This window comes from Thermobia domestica, chromosome 1, assembly GCF_964235325.1.
Source record: "Thermobia domestica chromosome 1, izTheDome1.hap1.1, whole genome shotgun sequence".
NCBI classification, from domain to species: Eukaryota; Metazoa; Arthropoda; class Insecta; order Zygentoma; family Lepismatidae; genus Thermobia; species Thermobia domestica.
The window spans coordinates 33,287,842-33,310,786 of record NC_137454.1 but is presented as its reverse complement, the minus strand read 5'-3'; the positions used below and the strand labels follow the sequence as shown (position 1 = coordinate 33,310,786).

General features: G+C 34.1%; 1 protein-coding gene across 1 annotated transcript in view; it reads right to left on the bottom strand.

Annotated features, from left to right (window-relative positions):
- The window catches only part of LOC145684381 (translin-associated factor X-interacting protein 1-like), a 155,820-nt gene that overhangs the window by 96,261 nt on the left and 36,614 nt on the right, over positions 1-22,945 (bottom strand). Inside the window, exons 3-5 of the mRNA XM_081756629.1 lie at positions 11,530-11,844; positions 6,265-6,429; positions 2,545-2,747 (exon numbers count right to left, since the gene is read on the bottom strand). Of these exons, the coding sequence (XP_081612755.1) occupies positions 2,545-2,747; positions 6,265-6,429; positions 11,530-11,844 (683 nt within the window). The remainder of the gene's footprint in view (positions 1-2,544; positions 2,748-6,264; positions 6,430-11,529; positions 11,845-22,945) is intronic.

Sequence of the window (22,945 nt, the reverse complement as noted above, 5' to 3'; positions counted from 1 at the left end):
TGAAATATTAATCAAGAAACTTATAACATTCGGGTTATCCAAAAATTTAATTATGCTGTTTCTATCTTATTTACATAATAGAAATCAATATGTAGAGTTTCAACAAGAAATTTCTTATCAGTTTGTAAGTTCATCTGGTGTTCCGCAAGGTTCCAATCTTGGTCCTTTGTTGTTTTTAATTCTAATTAATGATTTGCCCGAGGTTATAGAAAATTCCAATTGTTTGTTATTTGCCGACGATGTAAAGATTTATAAATCAGTTACAGTTGAAGAAGATAGCAACATTTTACAACAAAACTTGAATAAAATCATAGATTGGTGTGGTTTAAATAAACTACAACTGAACGTAAATAAGTGTAAAAGTGTAACCTTTAGTAGAAAAAACAAATTAGTTAAATATGTATAAAAATTAATAATATCCAAATAGAGAATGTTACTTCGATTAGAGATCTTGGTGTAATTTTTGATTGTAAATTAACATTTGGTAATCATTTAGTTAGTGTTACAGACTCAGCAAATAGAGCCTTAGGTTTTATCAGAAACACAAAAATATTTTCACAACCATCAGTAATTGTCAAGTTATACGCAACCCTAGTTAGAAGCAAATTGGAGTATGCGTCGGTAATCTGGAGTCCCCATTTTAAGAGAGACATCCAAGCAATTGAGGTGATTCAAAACAAATTTTTGAGATATTTATATTATAAAACATTTAAACCAGATTCAACAACTTACTTGCCAGTGTCACTTTTACGCTTGCTATTCAACCTAAGTAGCTTGAAGGATAGAAGAATTGTACATTCTCTTATTATTTTAAGAAATATATTGACAAATAGAATTAACAGTTCAACACTGTTGCTACATATCCCTTTCTATGTACCAAGATATCGCTCCAAAAATCAAAATATCTTTTATATACCTATGTCGAAAAGTTCAACTCATGCACACTCACCTATTATACGAATGCTGAGAGTCTATAATAAATTAAATGATAGGATAGACATATTTTCATATGGAAAAGTTAAATTTGTTAAATTTCTCTATGAAATACTGCATAATGTCCATGTATGATCTATCATTATTTGTAAACGTACTGATATATATATATATATATATATATATATATATATATATATATATATATATATTATTGTTCTCGTGGCTGGATTGTGCATTCTTTCCTTTTTATTTTTTAGTATTTTTCTTTTATTTTTTTCTTTTCTTTCCATGTTTTATTTTTCTTCTTTGTAAGGTCATTTACCATCAATTATGTAAGTCAAGAAGGTATGTTATGGGTGTATGCCTGTGTACTTTCATATAGATAAATAAATAAATAAATAAATAAATAAATTATGTCTCAATTGATTCCATATGAGGTCTTTGGCTAAATATTTTGATTCTCAAATTTTTTATAATAACGCCTCTGGTGGCGACTTTCTGAGATATTAGCCTGCACTTCAGCCTAACCTGTAAGACATAGGCTGGAATTGGTACTCGACGAACCTTTAATATAGTAAAGTGTTCCTATAAAACCTACGAAATAATTATTCGGTTAAATTATAAAATTATTGTATTTTGTGGAGATAACTAGTGAGTTTGAATTATAAGCGTGAATGCGTTATAGACTCATTATATTGTTGAGTTGTATAATTTTCTTTCTTTACTTTAACAAGTCTCTACATGTTCTAATGGAGTCATTAACTACGTATTTGAATGAGATATAAACTACATTTGAGGTTGTCATTCTAGTGACTTCTTACCAATTTGTATACAAAAGAACGGGATAGGTGTTATTCTAATTATTTCAAATCATTGTATATTTCATGGTTTAGCTGATTATTAATGAGTTAAAAAATTAAATTTGCTTGAGGTACTGATTTAAATGAGGACATTTGGTTAGTGTGAAGTTAATGTATTCGTTTGTAAATCTTTATAGATTGATTGTTACAAAAATATAATAACTTTAATTAATTATTATTGAACTAAGTAGGTTAGCCTCTTTACCTGTTTTAGTGTTATTTATACGTGCTGTATTGCTATAATTTCCAGGAAATTCTACATTATGTTATATTCGATATAGAAATAAATTGTGCCCATTAGAAATATTATTACCAAATACGCCCTGTTTAACTTCTAGAAAATTCTTCTTAAATGTGGCGGGTCTTTACTAGTGGGAAGGCCGTGTCGAGTAATGACTTCCTTTTTATAAAGGAACGTTACAACAGTTGGATGTGTAACAAGCTACCTGGCCTTACCCCACAGACTTTGCCACATAAAAATTTTGAAATCTCAGTGCATGTTAAGAAAAGCTTGAAATTGAATTGTTTAAGAGAGAAGGATCATTACAATGGTTGATCTGGATTTTCGCATGCTGAAGATGATTTTTTTTTTTTTTTTTTTTTTTTTTTTTAATTGTAGAACATTTGAGAAGGTAAGTTTAGAATGTTGGTTATAAGTTCAATTATTTTCAAACTTTAGAACTGTTCTTCCTTAGAGAAACTTTTTTATATAATTTATTTTATTTTTTATAAGTAGATATATGTTTACCTGCATTTCTCCAAAGCCGCTTTCAAAACAACTGGGTCATCTTTCGGTTGAGCGAGTTTAACTCCACCTCCTGCTGTTGGTTCCCTGTGTTGAACAATACTGTCCATCTGCTGTTTAAGTTCAGCGAGATCCATAAGTACTAATCGTCTCGAATCTACAGCATCCATAAACTTTTTGTGCATCACGTTCAGCTCTTTCTCCAACTGAAACGATTAAGTAATCCACTCTGTAACTTTCATGGCCTTAAAAATTACTGGATTAGCATAAATAGGCTGGAAAACTCATAATTGTATTGTTAAGTTTCAAATTTAGTTATTCATTGTCATGACTCTAAAAATGTTGTTCACATAAATAGGATAGGAAAATTACAAAATTGTATCTTTTGATTATTAAGTAACTTCTATGATCTTTAAAACTGTTAATTCAAGCGTAAATTTAACTTCCGAACTTACCTGTTCCAGTTGGCCCACAAGAAATTGTAATTGGTTGTCGGTCTTGTAAATTTTAAGTGTGTCATCCGCATGACGAAAATATTTGAAATATAGGATTCTCGAAAGTAGTCTGAAATCAACACTTTAAGAATTTTAAAAGATCACTGAGGTAATACAAAAGTCAGTTCGTTGATAAAAATTATTTGAGATAATTTGCTCTTGCCTAGACACTTATATTGGAATGACTAAGAGGAGTGTCAATACCAGACTGAAGGAACATGTGTGAGAATCCCGAGATGATAAAATAAATAAATAAATAAATAAATAAAATAAAATAAAATAAAATAAAATAAATTTATTTCGGGGTTGTCCAAACATTTATAGAAAACAAACATCATGTACAGGGTATCAAGAATTTACACCGTACAACATCGGGGATTGAAAGAAACGCTTTTGAGGATCATTAGAAACATTAGGACGAAAAGTTTAAAACTCAATATTGAAAGAGGGAATTTAGACAAGAAATGCGATACCATTATCACCAATCTCATTAATGGAAATTTATCTGTTACTCTTGTACCATATAACTTTATTACATAGCTGTATATATATATATACCAGGTTTCTCGCCCGCCACATGCACTTTAAGAAGTTGTCCTTTACTACAATAGCCACCAGACCTTCACTAGACTCTTTCCTACTGGATGTTTGTTCTTCTGTCAAAATTCACGGTATTTGAGAAAACAAACACACACTTTCATAGTTTTCATGTCCCTAGTTAAAATTAACCTATAGCTTTTTCCCTTTTTTTACCTGAAGCATGGCTGAGAGTTGTCTATCTCAACCCTCACCAGTACATGAAATTTCTCCATATTTGCCTCATTCCTTGACGTTCAAGGAAGTTCTGACTTTGAAACATTCTCAACATTTTCACGTTCACTTTTGAAACGATTGTACAATTGTTTAACCTGGGTTCTTGCAAATGTTGCATCACCATACAGTATCTATAACACTTGCAACGTTTTGGTAAAAGATTTATCCAATTTGTAACATGACCTAATATTAGATCTCAGTTCTATTTTGATGAGCGTGCTTCGTACGACGACTTCGTCACATCTATCTACATCTAACGTAGGTTTACCCAGATATAAACTGCATGAAACCGGTTTAAACTGGCACCAATGCTAAACTTAGATATAGCGTTTCCAGTATTGTCATACTACGGTAACATTTTTAAGGAAGTTAGCTTTTTTTCTTCATGAACGCACATTGTATAATTACTGCCATCTGTATAGACAATGAATTCAATTTATTTCGTCTTCATAACCATGATGCATTAATTTTTGCGTATCTGCAAGACTTGTGCAATGAAAAAGGAGGAAAAGATCATAAATACATACATAATTCTAACGTATTCATACAGGAACTCACAATTGTATTTTGAATACAATGAACAAAGTCACACACACTAAAGTAAATATAATCACAAAATACGTAAAAATATCAATAATTATAACTCATTTACATATCTGGAAATTCATTTATATAATAAAGTAATGTTCATTTTCAATAGATATAATTTATTTGCAGAATTAAAAATTCATTTTTAGAATAAAAGTAATGTTCATTATCAATATTTATATTATAATTCATTTATATATATACATATATATATCTAGAAATTCATTTATAGAATAAATATTTATTATCAATAGTTATATTATAATTCATTCATATATCTAGAAAATTCGTTTTTAGGATAAAAGTAATGTTCATTATCAATAGTTATAATTCATTTACACATCTAGAAATTCATTTCTAGAATAAAACTATTGTTCATTATCAATAGTTATATTATAATTCATTTATATATCTAGAAATCCATTTATACAATAAGAGTAATATTCATTATCTATACTTATATTATAATTCATTTATATATCTAGAAATTTATTTATAGAATAAAAGTAGTGTTCATTATCAATAGTTATAATTAATTTACACATCTAGAAATTCATTTCTAGAATAAAACTAATGTTCATTATCAATGCTTATATTATAATTCATTTATATATCAAGACATTCATTTATAGAATAAAAGTAATGCTCATTATCAATAGTTATAATTCATTTACACATCTAGAAATTCATTTATAGAATAAAAGTAATGTCCATTATCAATAGTTATAATTCATTTACACATCTAGAAATTCATTTCTAGAATAAAACTATTGTTTATTATCAATACTTATATTATAATTCATTTATATATCAAGACATTCATTTATAGAATAAAAGTAATGCTCATTATCAATAGTTATAATTCATTTACATATCTCAAAATTCATTTATAGAATACATTTTTATTATCAATAGTTATGTTATAACTTATTTACGTCTAGAAATTCGTTTATAGAATAAAAGCTACGTTTGTTATCAATAATTATAATTCGTTTATATATCTAGAAATTCATTTATATATAAAAGTAATGTTCATTATCAATAGTTATAATTCATTTTCACAACTAGAAATCATTTCTAGAATAAAAGTAATGTTCGTTATCAATAGTTATATTATAATTCAATTATATATATATCTGGAAATTCATTTATAGAATAAAAGTAATGTTCATTATCAATAGTTATAATTCATTTACATATTTAATTCAGAAATATATAAAAAAGTGTGTAGAAATAATGTAAAGTATGTAAAAGTAATATTTTCAAATTCTTAAAAAAATCATTTATTCGAATCATTCATTTTGGCGCCTATTGTAGTTCTTAGAATTCTTCTAAATAAGTAAGAAAAAATGAAATAAAATCTTTACGTCCCACGGTTATGCTGGCTAGGCAAAGGTGACGGTGATGATGAGAAATGAATGGAATGGTGGAATGAAGAAAGTGGGAGGAAACGGGAGAACCCCGAGGAAATCCATACACACGGTGTTTGTTTACCACAAAACTCACTTGGCGCGAGCTGGGATCGAACCAAGGACCGCATGCACCACAGGTGAATTAAATTAGTAAGAGTCATTACTCCCAGGTAACACCTGGTTATATGTATAGATTATATTCAAGATGTAAAAACTCCGGGAAAAGAAAATACCGTATTTTATATACAGATTACATATGCTATTTACGTTTGTCGATAACTGTATAAAAATTATGGATAAAAGCAATACAATATATTTCGCTTCATTTTAAAGAAATGTGTTCATGAACAGTAATCTTTCATAAGGAGAAATGATATACTCAAGTTATAAGTATGTTATACGCATGTATATATTACCTTTTCCTTTACTGACTGTTCTGTTTTGCACTCTTCTTGGAGACGACTAATCGTAAGTAGCAACTCCAGACGATCTCTTTTGAGGCTTTCTAGCTTATCTTGGTTTGTCTGGCGAATTTCTGACAATCGGGATTCACATTGTGTTTCTAATCCCAAGAGCGTTGCCTGAGAATTCAATAAAGAAATATTTTAATACAAAGTTATAATGGATTAAAGTTTAATAAAACATTACTTAGGACATTTCAACAATATTAAAAGTAAGCCGTCTATTTCCAAACCGCATCTTGTCCAAGAAAACTCGATTTTGAAATATTGGCACCATTGGAGCAATGATGCTCATAGCTTTCATTTGGTATATGCTTTATAGTTCCAAAAAATCCGATAAGCGGTGCCAATTACTTTACAACGAAATGATGGTTCACAAACATAATCATTTTTAGAAACTGTTGTTTACCATGCAAACATGTTTAGACCACGAGCTTTTTTTTTTTCCTTTTTAAAGTTTAGTTTACTTTAGTTCCTTGAAGTTTTAAGAGAATTTGCCGTTTGCTTTTAATAATTATTATCTTCTGGTTTGAAGAATGTTTCAAACCAGTCATTACTTATTCATAAGTTGTTCTATTTCAGACATTACAACTATAATTTCTTTTATAGCTATCACTTTTATCTTGTTTCCAGTATAATAAACAAATAATTACATTACATCATTATGTAACTTCTGTCTCCAAAACCCCTTATCTCTATGACAAAATGGCTTCGTACAGTTCTAAAAGGTATCTTGTCCTTCAAACAATTCCAAAACGGGTCTTGTCCAAATTACTTTTTAATATTTCCTTCAAACTATTGAATACAGTTTGTTCAAATTTTTAGCAAACATCTAATTGCCCCTGATCAATAAATCTGCAAAAGGAAAAGCACACACTAGGGAAAATTTGACGCTCCAAAACTTTTTTTTTTTTTTTTTTTTTTGTTTTGTTTCTGGTAAATTTTGTTTGGTGGACAAAATGCCGTTTGGAAATGAACGACTCAAGTAACATCCTGAGGTTAACATGTAAGAGGGCAATAACTCAAATGAAGAGAATTCAGACTATTCCAAACCACAAACTTACAAACAAAGATTTCATTATAAGCTACGTTGAAATATCTACAGTTCACTTTAGCACAAATTCTTAACCTAGTGAATCATTGTCCTTTCAACTTTTCACAAAAATGCATTAGTCACTACCTTACTCAATCTCAGACGCGTGAGAGATGAATGTCTTAACACAAAACCCTAATAAATGTAAAAGAATAGTTACAGGGTCGTATGGACGGAAGTTGAGTTCAGAATACCACTGTTAAATACACTGTTGTGGTCAGAGTCTTATTCCTATTAAGTACTTTCTCATTTCACATTGTCTTCGGATATTCATTAGATAATAATAATATAATAATAATAATATAAAATATATTACTAGCCATATTATTTGTTCTTCAAAGATTCATGTGTGATTTGAATCGCCTGATAGAAAAGTTAAATTCTTTATTATTATTATTATTATTATTATTATTATTATTATTATTATTATTATTATTATTATTATTATTATTATTATTATTATTTATTTATTTATTTATTTATTTATTTATTTTATTTAATATTCAGATAGTGTAGAACTGAATTAGTTAACATTTACGATGAATCATATAGATGGATACAGCTCTCTTGCCCGAAATTATTAGAAAATTGCTAACCAATAACTTCACATACTTCAAGTTTATATATATCCAACCAATGATTTCACATACTCCAAGTTTACATAGTTTATATATATATATACAATGGACTACCGAGTATCCAGCTCGCGACTATCCGGCCTAGTTTTCTCTAAACGTAATTAAATGAGGAAGGCAAGGCGTTGCATTGGCAACATTGCCAAGGCATTGGAAGCGGGCGTCTGCTACGATGCACCTACGTGTCATGTGCAAAATACAAGTTGTACAAATTGTTACAGGAAAAGAGCAGCGTTCTGCTTCTTGTTCATTATTTCGTCAGTGTGTAACGGACCTCAACACAGTACGCCTTCCGCTGTTCCTGATTATAACTGTACAGTACGTACAGTACTGTATTCGTAAATTGTTCTTGGGATATGATTAATGTTCATAAGGAAATGACTTCATAGAACTTCGGCCTATCCGGCTTTTTTGTTGTCCGGTCTGCCCTTTCATCTCATTAGTCGGATATTCGGATATATATATAACGGTGTATTACATTATTGTTCTTCAGTTAGAATTGCAACATGTGAGAGGGTTTCAAAAATGTTTTCATAAACGTTATCGGGAAACGAAGACCCTTTCGGAAACAACCTGTAGTTCAATCTATACAAGAAACAAACAGTTGTTAGCTTTGGAATGTGCTCAAATAGTTTTTAAGTGTAATGAATTAAACTATTGCCTGACACGATTGCTTTATTAACTAAACAACAAATTTAAAGGCTAGGGAGAATGAAAAACGAAAAGATTTTATAGATTAAATTTAGATTCAAATAGTAATTTCAAAAATATGATTATTAGATAATTATCACCAAATAGGGGTGGAAATTCAGAAAAGTGTGGAGTATTCTAGTAATAGTAGGAGTCACACACTTCAAAATGGAGGGATTTTGAATCTTAGTAACACAAATATGAAAAGAGCAGTAAATCAGATGAATGCGAAACAACACAAATTACCAAAACCATATTTTTTGAAGATTTCGATGACGCTGTTATAATTAATCAATATACTCTGTAGTAAGAAATATGCTGAGGATTTATTCTTTACCGTTTTTAAAGATAATATTGTTGAAAGAAATTTTACTCAGAAAATACTAGGAAATAGATATCATAGTGAATACTGCTAACATAATACAGGTATAAGGGTACCTATGTATAATATGAAAAATGGATCAACATCAGTTCCATTGAATCCAAAATCTTTAATTTTAAGAAGAATGACCTATTCTTTTAATCTTATTTAAACATCTATTTTTATCAGTACAGCAACATAAATTTTGAAAGTTCGACAAATATCATTTGTAGTATTTTTGACGATGTATCTATTTTGAGACTGACGATGTATCTATTTTGAGACTTGGTATTAATTTGACAAGGAATTATTATTTAATTCGATGTTATTTTATTTTATCTTTTTTTTCTTTCAGTAGGTAGGTTACATTATATGCATTATCTATTAATTTTTGTCGAATAAGGTGCTGCATTTTTGCCAATAAACTGTTCATGGCACAGAAATAAACTTTATTGTTATTATATAGATATAAGAGTACCAAAATATAGAATAAGGAACCAATCGACATTCGTCCCATTAAATTTTAAATCTGGGATATTAAGAAGAGTAACAAAATGTTATAATTAATACTGACTATAATTATAGCTATATTTAAAAATCTTGTAGAATATTTGGCACATACATTAACAAATATATTACATTTACGAGAAAGAATTATCTGCCAATATTTTATGTATTTGTTATATTTATATCCAGTATAATTTATCCAATATGACAAAAAGTGATATATTTTACTTTGATGGACATGAAAGTTTAGAAAATTCTACTAATTTATTTTAAATGAAACTTTAACTATATGTTTCGAAAATAGTAACTGAGAAAATTAACCATTTTATTTTGTATTTAATCTTGATTTTAATCAATCTTCAATTAAAGAATGTGTATATATTTACTTTCTGACAAGGGTTCTAACATGCTAAGTTTACAATTGACTTATAATTTATTATTATTATTATTATTATTATTATTATTATTATTATTATTATTATTATTATTATTATTATACTTGTAACCTATATTATGTAATATTTTAGTTACAAGTGCTGTATTTTTGTTTATAAGCTGTTTGAAGCACTCAAAATAAAGTTGGGTTCGGATACTTCAGGCTTTAAACTATTTCATACTTTCAGACTGTAGTACGACCTAAATTCTTAAATTCTTAGTTTTTCTTGGCGCATACAGTCAAGGGCGCTCATGTTGTGGTTTCCAAGGGGGAGGCAAGTATAAGCGACATTTCAAATGTAGTCTCAAATTTTGCGGTAACTATTCTAAAATATCTATTGGGTTTTCGATCTCTCGAAGCACAATTTCCTCTAAAGTGAGGGCGAGTGTCCCACCTTGCCCCCCTAATGGGCGCCCTTGCATACAGTACATAGATGTGTACTTAGTTTGAGTAATTTGTGAAGGTGTAAACAGAGAGTTATCAATATTTAAGACTGTATATTTTACCTACTTATATTCTTTTAAGGGTATAGAGCACGAGTAATAAAATGGAAAAATTAAATATTGTAATTTAGATCTATAATGAATTAAATTTAAATGTGGGGGAAAATAATTCAGTAAGTTATTAAGCAGAAAACAATGATACGTCAAGAGGAAAAATATAAATTGTGATATGGTTCTTCATTCTCTACATACGAGGTGTATTCAAAAAGTATCGAACCTTATTTTTTTCCGCGTAAGCACGGGATACTTTTTTCAGCGTAGATGTAGAGGGGACACTCATGTACAGTTTTGAATGTTTTCCCGCCCGCAGAAAGCGTCAGTCTCTTGCAGTCGGCCAACGAGTGAAGACGTGTAATGAGCGGCCGTCGGATTTTTTTTTTTTTTGGTAAAATGACAGAAAAACTTGAGCAACGATTTGCACCAAATTTGGCAAAAGATTGGCGATACCCAAGCGGAAACTATTCAATCGGATCGGTACGTTCAATTTTGAACGAAAATTTGGGCATCAGGAGAGTTGTCCGCGAAATTTGATTCAGGTTTTCATCATCAAACATGACATTCCTGTGTGTTGTGAGGGTCTCTACTCACCCGACATGATTCCGTGTGACTTTTGATTATTTCCCAAGCTGAAAATGCCACTAAAAGGAACCCGATTTGAGTCAAGAGAAGACATCGTACGGAATGCGACGGCATGGTTGCTCACCATTCCAAAAATTGCGTTTCAGAAGTTTTTCCAACAATGGCGGGAGCGCTGAGAGAAGTGTGTGCATTACCAAGGAGACTACTTTGAAGGAGACTAGTATTTCGGATTTCCAAATTAATAAAAGTATTTTTACCTACCAAAAGGTTCAATACTTTTTGAACACACCTCGTATGTTAATTTTTTTTTTTCAACTTCGAAATGTCTGTCTGTTCATATTTTCTCAAATTGTGTACTTTTGTTATTTTCCTGCGTTTAAACCATACAAAGTACACAACATAACTAAATACAGTACCTTTACTTCCCTCAAGTTTTGAATTCTTTCATCCCGCACTTGGAGCGCTGCCTCATATGCATCTTGGATTTGTTTGAGGATTGGCTGAAAAGTCGTGTAGCCATGACTGAGTGCTGCCAAAGCTTCCCGAAACACCTGAAGTCGAGCATCACATTCGAACTGCTTCTCTTCCAGATGCTGCTGAGGATCTTGCGGGCTCGTGGATCTTGGACGAATAATTTGCTGAAGTTCTCTCCGAATGAAAGTGTCAATTTGAGATAGGAAGTTGGGTCTTGGCCCTGCTGAAGCAGCTTTCTCCTTGTTTGGGGAGTGACACTATGAAATAAACACAAATTAAACAATTGATCTAATGTATTTCTGATAAGCATATACAGGGTGTAACGGGAGATAATGCAAATACTGCTGTAAGTGATTGTACTTGTCTAATACATGAAACAGTAAATTTGAACATATATCGCGAAACGCCTAGTTTTCGAGTAAATTGGGGAAAACGAGTAACAATGAAAAACACCACGTAAGTATTCACTGATTTATTACTAGTAGTACCATTAATAAAAGTACATGTTTTGGAGAATGACCAGTGGTATGTTCTCAAAGGCAGGTGAAGTGCCTCCAGAAACTGAAGGAAAATCATGTCAGAAAAATTAAGAAGTACGTTCTATACTTTATATATTTCTAGGTAGTTGCTTTTATGTTCCATTTATATTGTACAATGGATATTATAATCACGGCAATTCGTAGTGCTAATCAATATTTAATATGTCGTATTTTTGTGTTTTTGTTAAATGGCGGAGTGCGGCTAATCTGTGCAAAATCGATGGGATAATTCTGCGCAGAATTGCACCTCAAGAGGTTTTTTTTTTTTTTTTTTGTTAATGACAAACACATGTAATAGAATTGCAAAATGTCGTCACTCTCTCATTACAGATGCCGAAAAGAAGAGAAAAAACAACTATAGAGGTAGTTATACAAAGGAACAACTTAGAGAAGCTATCAGTGCTGTTAAAAGTGGCTGTGCGGTTCGAGAAGTTGGAAGATTGTGCGGAATAACAGAATCTATCATTCGTCTACGGTTGGAAACTGGAAATACGAAACGTACTACTCTCGGAAGAAAACCAGTGTTCTCCCGAGAACAAGAACGCGAATTAGCGGACTATGTGGTTACCGTTGCAATATTAATTTTTTGCTATCACACCTATAGACCTTCGGCGTTTGGCATACGAAGTAAATCGAATTCTTCATAATTTTGATGGAAGTACCGAACTTGCTGGTAAGGAATGGTTAAGACTGTTTCTTAAGAGAAATCCATGAATATGTCTAAGAGAACCTGAGGGAGTAAATTTGAATAGGACAAAGGGATTCAATGAAGAGTCCGTAACACTATTCTTCAATAATTTGGAAACAGTACAAAAACCTGTTCGAAGTTTAGCACCAAAAGGTCAGAAACAGACAGGAACTGCTATTTCGTGCGAGCGTGGAAAGACAGTCATTGTTGTGTGTGCTTGTAGTGCATCTGGAATCTTCGTCCCGCCCATGTTTAATTCCCACGGCGTCGCATGCCACAACAAATAGAAAAAAGGAGGTCCAATAGGTGCAATCTATGCCTGCAGTATGGATTAATGAAGATTTGTTTGTACAACGGATTTATCATTTCAGAAATTTTGTACGCCCATCTATGACTGATCCAGTACTTATAGTCCAGGAAATCTAGAGCAATTTTACCCTCAACCTGGGCAAAATTGCAACCTTTAGTTTTACACCTGTATTTTGTTTAGGTACCCCACCTGATGAAAATATCCAAAATCCGACAAAATCGGACCACGGGAACACCTCCAAAAACGGGTTTCAAAATGGCGGACCATGGTTTTTCGAAAAAATCGTAGACCTTTACGTTGGCGGCTCTAGTAGTCCTCTTAATTGACACAGAGACATGAATGATACCTCGTTGAAACGCTCATAGACAACAAATTCCAACGAAGTGACTTTTGTACCCATCATGCCCAACCCCTAGAAAAAGAAGAAGAAGAAAGTTGATTTTTTTGTTTTTTTCTCTTCTAAATTGATATTTCTTGGACCCTAGCAACACTGTACGTCCTCATACGCCTTCAGAAAAATTCCCACGCATAGACCAGATATTGGTAACAATAACATTAAAAAATGAAGGACGTAGGATCAACAGTAATGGAGATAAAAATTCGGAACCGCGGACCAAGGAGGGTCACTCTGTATATTTTTTACAGTGGTCTAACTTATGTTTCTTAGATCTAGCATCCTCCCTAATTGTCACAGACATGGAGCATACCGCATTGGAAAGCTTACAGAACCCCCTTGCCAACGACGTATCGTTTGTGACCCCTGTGCCCAACCTGTAGAAAAAGAAGAAGAAGAAACTTTGAAAAAATTGGGAAAATCTACACTTTTACCTTTCTTGGGCTCTGGCAACCTTAAAAATCGTTGTGCACAAGGGGCACATACGATATGTCGTTGGAAAGGGGGTTCTTTAAGCTTTCCTACAAATCAGTACTGAATAGCGTACTTAAAATCATAAAGAATAAACCATAGTAACTATGTAGTTTAATAAGCCAAGATGGATGTTACATTTACTTTAAGTGTTCCGCAATGTTGTTTCACTACGTTAGCAAAGGCGATTCAATAATAACTCGTAAACATGTTTCAATTTTCATAGTTCTTGAATTGTTTTCACACTTCTGTGCTGTGTTTTGTTTCAAAGGTCTAACCATTCTTCGGAAGCCTGTCTCTGATGCTGATGTGAAGTCCCTTGCCAGTGTTCCCATTCATGCATACACTAAAGCCAGGGCTATTCTTGAAAAGGTCAACTGTGAACTGGTAACAGCACCATCACCGAACGAAAGAAGAAGAAGTGGATTTCCCTGGACATTTTGTGGAAATCTTCCTGGCACTTTCCGTCACGCACTCCAAACTGGTCAGGAATGATGCAGGCCATTCACGCAGATCCATCTCTTCATCATCCAGGGAAATCCACTGTTCTCTGCTTACCGATTATTGACCTCCCTCCATCTGATATGTCATGCATCTATTCCACTTTAGTGTACCTGAATAATCTTGCGAGAAAATATAAAGTCACACCAATCATCACCTTAGACCAACCACTGTTTCGGAAAGCTTCAAGTATCCTGCATGACAGAGCACTTAACACCAGTATTAAGGACACGGTTTTCCTGTTGGGCTCATTTCATACTCTGATGAACCTTCTAGGAGCAATTGGTTCCCTGATGGATGGTTCAGGCTTACGTGAAATATTGCATGAGGTTTATGGAGAAAATTCGGTTGTACATATGTTAAGTGGCAAGTCCGTAGCAAGAGCCTTCCGTGCGCACATGATGGTTGACCTCGCATTAAGTGCATTGCTTGTGGAGAATGTTTTTCTGGAGACCAATAACGGAATACACAGAACTATCAACGATGCTTACTCTCTCTACCAGAGTATGATGTCGGGTGAGATTAATGTAACTGGAGCTAGTTCTTCACCTCTTCTTCAAGAAGCCCAGAAAAAATAGAAGAACGAAAGTCAGAACTTATTAACACATCAAAAAAAGTCAGTTGTGGCTTGCATACCAGCGCATGTTGACTACAGCAAGGAAACTTGTGGCAGCAGACCGAACAGGAAGCTGGGAGGATCACCTTGATGCTATAGCAGAGTGCATTCCCATATTCGCTGCAGCAGGACACTTCAATTATTTGAAGTCGACATGCTTGTACCTGCAAACAATGTTAACGCTGCCATCGGTTAATCCAACAGTTCACGAAAGCTTTCAAAATGGGTTCGGAGTTATTAGAAGAAGCAACCGTTATTGGGCTGGGTTGTTTTCTGATCTAGTCATAGAGCAGGTTCTGATGAGATCGCTAAAATCCACTGGAGGTCTAATTCATGGGAGTGGAATGTCGGAGACGCAACGATCTTTGTGGGTGCTCTCAATGCCAGCATGATCCGAGTATAATCTGGCGATGCAAACTCTTACTCACACAGCATATGTCACTAGCGAACAACATAAAGAAGCCGAAACGTCAAGAATGTCACGTGATATCAGTGACACACGTCGCATTCTTGCACGACTGCAGCCCATCTCACCATTTGACGGAGACAAATCATTGAGAAACATTGTCACTGGCGTCATAGCGGAATCCTCGGTCAACGTCCATAATTTATTTTCAGTTGGAGAAGAGCTTGCGAAGAAATTATCTGGCAAACACCTGTTCACTGTGAAGTGGAAGCGTGCTGATAAAGTCAAAACTCTAGCATCCGCGAGTAGTGTTAAAATCAGCAACGATATCTCCGTCGATTCGAATCTTTTGTTTCAAAGACTGTTAGTTGTCGCTAATGCAGGCAGCACATCTTTAGAGGAGACCTTAGCTCATGAATTATGTGCCTACCGACCAGCTTTATTTGAGTCACCCAGCATGATGCGTAAGGCAGACAAAGCCCCACTGGCCCATGTGATACTAGAGTTCAGCAAGCAGCAGACCGCACAGTTTGAGGAAACGGAGCCAGACAATATTCTGTATGTCTTAGACGGAGGATCTTTGTTACATAGACTACAATGGTGTAAAGGCAGTTCGTACGGCAATATCGCTGCATCATTTGCTGAGTATATAGTTCGTAAATATGGCACATCAACCATCGTGTTTGATGGGTATGGATCACCATCAACGAAAGATGTCACACACCGCCGTCGAGCTGGATCCTGTGCTGGTCCAACAGTGCATTTTATGACATCGATGGAATTCGTTGGCAAAAAGGACAGCTTCTTGTCCAACAAAAGTAATAAGGAGCAAATGATCGACCTCATAACAGTCCACCTAGAGAAAGTAGGTTGCACAGTGCTTCACGCTGACGGAGATGCTGATGTTCTGATAGCCACAACAGCAGCCACAGATTCCAAAACGTATCACACTTTTGTGATTGGAGAAGACACAGACGTACTACTTTTACTCCTATATTACTCACAACCGACTCCATTCCGCCTCGTCTACCGCAGTGACATAAATACAAGAAAAAACGTTAAGCCCGATTATGACATACACCTAATTCGTGAAAGTCTCAGTCCAAGCTTGTGTGAACATCTCCTCTTTTTGCATGCCTTTACTGGTTGCGACAGCACATCACGAGTGTATGGGCTTGGAAAGCAAAAGGCATTTATAAAAATGCAGAAAGACTCTAGACTTGGAGAAATAGCTTCTGTATTTTGTTTTCCTGGCCATCCAGCAAGCGCAATAATCGAAGCCGGGCATAAAGCAATGGTTCTATTGTTTGGGGGTGATGATCACATCGACCTCACTCGTCGTAGACATCGCATGTTCAATGCAAAAGTCACAACAGCCAAATGTTTCGTAGCTCCAGAAAGACTGCCACCAACTGCGTCTTCCACCAAATTCCACTCTCTTCGCACCTACCACCAGCTCCAGGTGTGGAAGTCGAAACCTGCAAACGCTACAGAATGGGGCTGGCAAGAAAGGAATGGTGAGCTCCACCCAATCTTATGTGATCTACCACCAGCTCCAGCGAATTTGCTTACCATTGTTCATTGCAACTGTGTTACCGGTTGTGCAACAATGCATTGTACTTGCAGAAAGCATGGCCTTCCATGTGCTATTGCTTGTGGTGTCTGCCAAGAAACTGAATGTTTTAGCTGTTTAAATGAATATAGTGAGGATAGTGTTAGCGTAGGCGACGACGATGTAGATGTGTAATTAGCCTCCAAAAGTCTTTCGTCTTCCCATTCTTTTGCTTTCGAATATTTTTGTTTTATATATAGGTGTTATGTTTCTATAAAACGAATTGTCTTGTACACTGTATTATGGTATGACCTTCTATTTGCTATTTCTTGTGGTGTGTGCCAAGAAACTGAATGTTTTAACTGTGTAAATGAATATGGTGAGGACAGTGTTAGCTTAGGCAATGACGATGTAGATGTGTAATATTCCTCCCAAAGTCTTTCGTTATTCCCATTATTTTGCTTAAGAATATTTTTGTTTTATGTATAGTACTTATATTAAAGCGACCTTTGATTTAAAGAAAGAAACAAGATTTTTTCAAGCGTATAACGATTATCAGGGTTGCCAGAACCCAAGAAAGGTAAAAGTGTAGATTTTCCCAATTTTTCAAGGTTTCTTCTTCTTCTTTTTCTACAGGTTGGGCACAGGGGGCACAAACGATACGTCGTTGGCAAGGGGGTTCTGTAAGCTTTCCAATGCGGTATGCTTCATGTCCCTGTGACAATTAGGGACGATGCTAGATCTAAGAAACATAAGTTAGACCACTGTAAAAAATATACAGAGTGACCCTCCTTGGTCCGTGGTTCCGAATTTTTATCTCCCTTACTGTTGAACCTACGTCCTTCATTTTTTAATGTTATTGTTTCCAATATCTGGTCTACGCGTGGGAATTTTTCTGAAGGCGTATGAGGACGTACAGTGTTGCAAGGGTCCAAGAAATATCAATTTAGAAGAGAAAAAAACAAAAAAAATCAACTTTCTTCTTCTTCTTTTTCTAGGGGTTGGGCATGATGGGTACAAAAGTCACTTCGTTGGAATTTGTTGTCTATGAGCGTTTCAACGAGGTATCATTCATGTCTCTGTGTCAATTAAGAGGACTACCAGAGCCGCCAACGTAAAGGTCTACGATTTTTTCGAAAAACCATGGTCCGCCATTTTGAAACCCGTTTTTGGAGGTGTTCCCGTGGTCCGATTTTGTCGGATTTTGGATATTTTCATCAGGTGGGGTACCTAAACAAAATACAGGTGTAAAACTAAAGGTTGCAATTTTGCCCAGGTCAAATCGTATTTTGACTCGACTATTAATGCTTAACACTCATGCTAGTCATATTTCACTCCGAATTCACATCTATTGTAGAGAAAATAACATCATAATGTTATCAATACCTCCCCGTACGTCTCATAGGCTTCAGCCGTTAGACATTGCTTTCTACGCACCACTGAAAACAATCGTTTTACAAACAATGCTCCCTGTTTTTGAAATCAAAGAACACAATTAGAAATAAGTCATCAACGAGTAGCAAAAACCGTGAATACGATAAAATTAGACTCTACGATCTTGCCAGTATTTTAGATGAAGCGTACATCAAAATTACAATGATGGACAAAGCCACACCTGGATTTAGGGCTGAGGGAATAGTGCCATTAAGTCCTAACGAATTTTCAGGATCAGATGTTACTACGGAGGCACCTAACATAATCATTACTGCCGGAGATGATGAGGACAGGTTGGTGCAAAACGCTGAGGAAACTAGTCGTGATTGTGGAATTCATACTTCAACAGAACATAGTTTTGGTACTGCATACCAGAATGACGAAGAGCTTTCTACATCGTTTAATGGACCTAACACATGGAGCACGAGAATTCAAAACCCCACGAGAAACCACTTCATCTTTGAAGATTGCAGACGAAAGTAAAAGTGTTAAGGTTCCTGACATTTCTCCTTTCCAGTTGATATGTACACCCAAGACAACCACAAATAAAAGGTAACAGTCAGAAATTTTGACATCCATTCCCATCAAGAAACGATTAGAAACGAGCAAATCAAAGAAGAGGTACTTGAAGGATATAGATAAAACTACAAAGGAAGAAAATATACACAAGAAGAAAAAGAAATGTATGAATCCAGGAAGAAACTATAGAAAAAGCATCAACTTCAACTCTATGAACAACGATTCGGAAGATTCTGTAGCATCTTTAGATGAACACCAGCTTTATGTTGTTGTTGTTGATGATGATGTCCAGTCTATGTTTTCTAAATATCTTTGTGTTGTGTGCAGAGAATTTATAATGGACGGTGAATAATGGTATCGTTGTGTGCTTTGTGGTTTTTGGTCACACGCATAGTGCAGCGGTTGGGACGCAGCAGACCTGTGACTTTTGCTTAAAAAGGGATAAAAGGGAATCAGCGATTGGTTACTGTGTCTTTAAGCCCATAAGAACTCTCGATAAGCTTGGAACTTGCTGTAGGTGTAATGTTACTGATACAATATTACAATATTGCCTAAGTATCACCTGGTAAAATAATCGAAGATACAGTTATTTCATGTACTTAGTAGTTGTGGGCAAACTACTCGCCCAAATGAATATTCATGAGTGTGTACTTTTCTGACATGGTAGCACTTGGTAATGCACGTTTTAAAAATGGATACACCCTTTTTCCCCGCATACTAATGACACATAATGTATGCAGGTGCGGCCGGAGGTAACATGACATATAATAAATGGTTTCCGGTCAAAAGAAATGTTAATTGGACAAGCAGAATACAGAAAAAACCTTTTCGGAAATAAAATATGCAGATCACACACGTAGAACAAGGTAATTCATTAATATTCAGCACATGTAACGCGACAGCTGCTGCTGGAGAATATTGTAAAAATTTTGATCGTCGGAATGAGTGAAAGAAAGCACTAGAAGCTTCCAGATCTTTTTTCTAAGCTTATTATTGTTGGAATAGGGAAAGAACACTCTCGAAACTTCTGGAAAGGTTTCTTGTATTATACTTGTTTATTTTTATATGGGAAAGGGACATATTGTAATTGTCTGGAGTATAAGGGGGACGGAACTGTTTGGTTTTAATCGGGAATTGATTGCGGATTTTTCGGCATTGAAAATGATATGACTTGGTGTACTTTTTTGGAATTATAACGTGACTAAGATATAGTATAATGTAATATGGAGGGTACAGGGAATCAACATTAATGATTGCACTGGGACTTGAATTAGTATTCTCCCACTTGGAGAACCGTACGCTAAATATTTTGCTTGCAGTGCGAACTTGTTACTTATACATAACTATGAATTGTGTAAGACATAACAGGTATATATAAATTATATTGTACAGAAAGTTAGCAGAATGCGCTCCGGGAATCGAACCAGGACTCTTCCACGTGAAAAGCCGTACGACAAACATTTTGCTTAGCAGATGTTGTTACTTATATGTAGTAATGAATTGTGTATGACATAACAGGTATATATAAATTATATTGTACAGAAAGTTAGCAGAATGCGCTCCGGGAATCGAACCAGGACTCTTCCACGTGAAAAGCCGTACGACAAACATTTTGCTTAGCAGATGTTGTTACTTATATGTAGTAATGAATTGTGTATGACATAACAGGTATATATAAATTATATTGTACAGAAAGTTAGCAGAATGCGCTCCGGGAATCGAACCAGGACTCTTCAACGTGAAAAGCCGTACGACAAACATTTTGCTTAGCAGATGTTGTTACTTATATGTAGCTATGAATTGTGTAAGACGTATAACTGGTATTTAGAAAGTATATGGTAAGAATTATTATTATTATTATTGTAAACTGTTGTGTTTTGTTTCATAAACGCTAGTGTAACAATGAGGTTATATGGCGACAGAACGTTTAACGTTACCGCAGATTGAACTTAAGGGTTTTTCATGTTGAAAGCTAAGGCAAAAGAGACCCGAGATTGTTTGAACATATTACCAGGATGAAATGTAGTAGTGAAGTTAAAACGGAAACTTTATACTTATATTTTGTAATTGGAAATCGTAATACAGCAAATAATTAAATTTTAATTCTTTTATTGTTTTTAGGTGGTGAAGGAAATAAAAAAATCTTAATAGAAACACTGGAGAGCAAACCTTATTTTCCTGAATTGTTTGTTGCGGAGGTTGTTAACGTAAAGGAGTTATAGATTGGTTTTTAAAATATGGATTTACTGAAACCGTTGGATCTTAGTTGTATGAAATATCGAAAATATTGGATAATGTGTGATATGAATATTGAATACTGAAATATCGACATAAAAGTTATTATAAGTTTTTACATCCAACGAATATACTGGCTAGACTAAATGAGACGGTGATGATGAGTAATGAATGAATATGGTGGAATGAAGAAAGTGGGAAGAAGCAGGAGAACCACGACAAAAACCCACGCACATAGTGTTTGTGCACCAAAAAGCTAACTGGAAACAAGCTGGGATCGAACCAAGGACCCCATGCACCAGAGGTGAACACTGTATTGCGTACCCACCATAGCTTTTTCTATGTATTATATTTGGATGAATAAAAGTACGCATGTATAAGTTGGTGGAACGAGAATGTAGGTGGAAACGGGAAAACTTCACACACAATGTTTAAACTAGAAAATACACTTTGATTGAGGGAAAGCATTTTGTTTTAGAAGTGACTTTTTTATGATCAGCGCTATTTATTGTTTATGAACGAGGAAAAAAACTTACTGTAGCAGTTATTGGAGAATTATACTTTTGAAACTCTTTATACAAAATTATGTGTTTATATAACTTCATACATACTAGTAAAGAAGATATATGATGTACATTAAGGACGATTTTGACATTATTTAAACAGTGTAGGTAACGACTCTTAAGGCAATACAAGAGACGGACAATTATTTGACAGCGCAGATTAGTTTATATGCAGATGGAAACAATTGCTTTAAATAAGAGATAGCACTTTGAACGTATAGTTTGGTTAAAATTGCTTTACTTTAGAACTGATAACATTAAGTACAAGGTAACCAACACCATTGGCGATAACTATTAGCAGGACTGTGACCGATGGGAATTAGCGTGTTGGAGAGACAGATACATTTTGCATACATAATAATAATGAGTATGAATATTTGACTTTGGCACCTAGAAGATTATGCAACCGACAAGTTAAAAATGTTTTGAGGATTGCATATAATATTTACAGACAGTCTGATACGATTTTGTATTTTATTTGAAGTGTGATGAATGTTTGTTGAACTAAAAAGGGTATTTTATTTATAGGTCTTGTTTGTAAGTTAGAAAAACAAGAAAATATTCTTGTAATGGTGTTATGACCACCAGAAACGAAATAATAGCTAACATGTTCTTTTTACAGTTGAAATAGATTTCTGTCAATTTAAACTTTAATAAAAACTAGTCTGAATTTCGACAATTTTAAACTTTGTTGTAATTGTTACAAATGCATAAGAAAATAGTATTTTAATGTTTTAGTTGTCTGCATATACAGTGCAGATATATTTGTGAGTGAATACATGACATATAGTTATAACATATCAGAAGTGTTGTACTTCCGAAATTAGATTTTTCTAAACGTTAAAGAGATTATATTGTGCAGTTTTCACTTATTGAGTTAAATTTGGTAATTTAAGACGAACTGTGGTTTTGCTTTTTACCCACTGCAGTTGTATTGGATTGAAATACTGAACTTACTATATCTGGATTTTTAGTTACTGTTTTTACTGGTTCTGTATGGTTGCGAAACATGGTCACTTACTCTGAGGGAAGAACATAGACTGAAAGTATTTGAGAACAGGATCCTGAGAAGAATATTCGGACCCAAGAGGAACGGGAATGAGGAATTGCGGGAACTTTATAACGAGGAA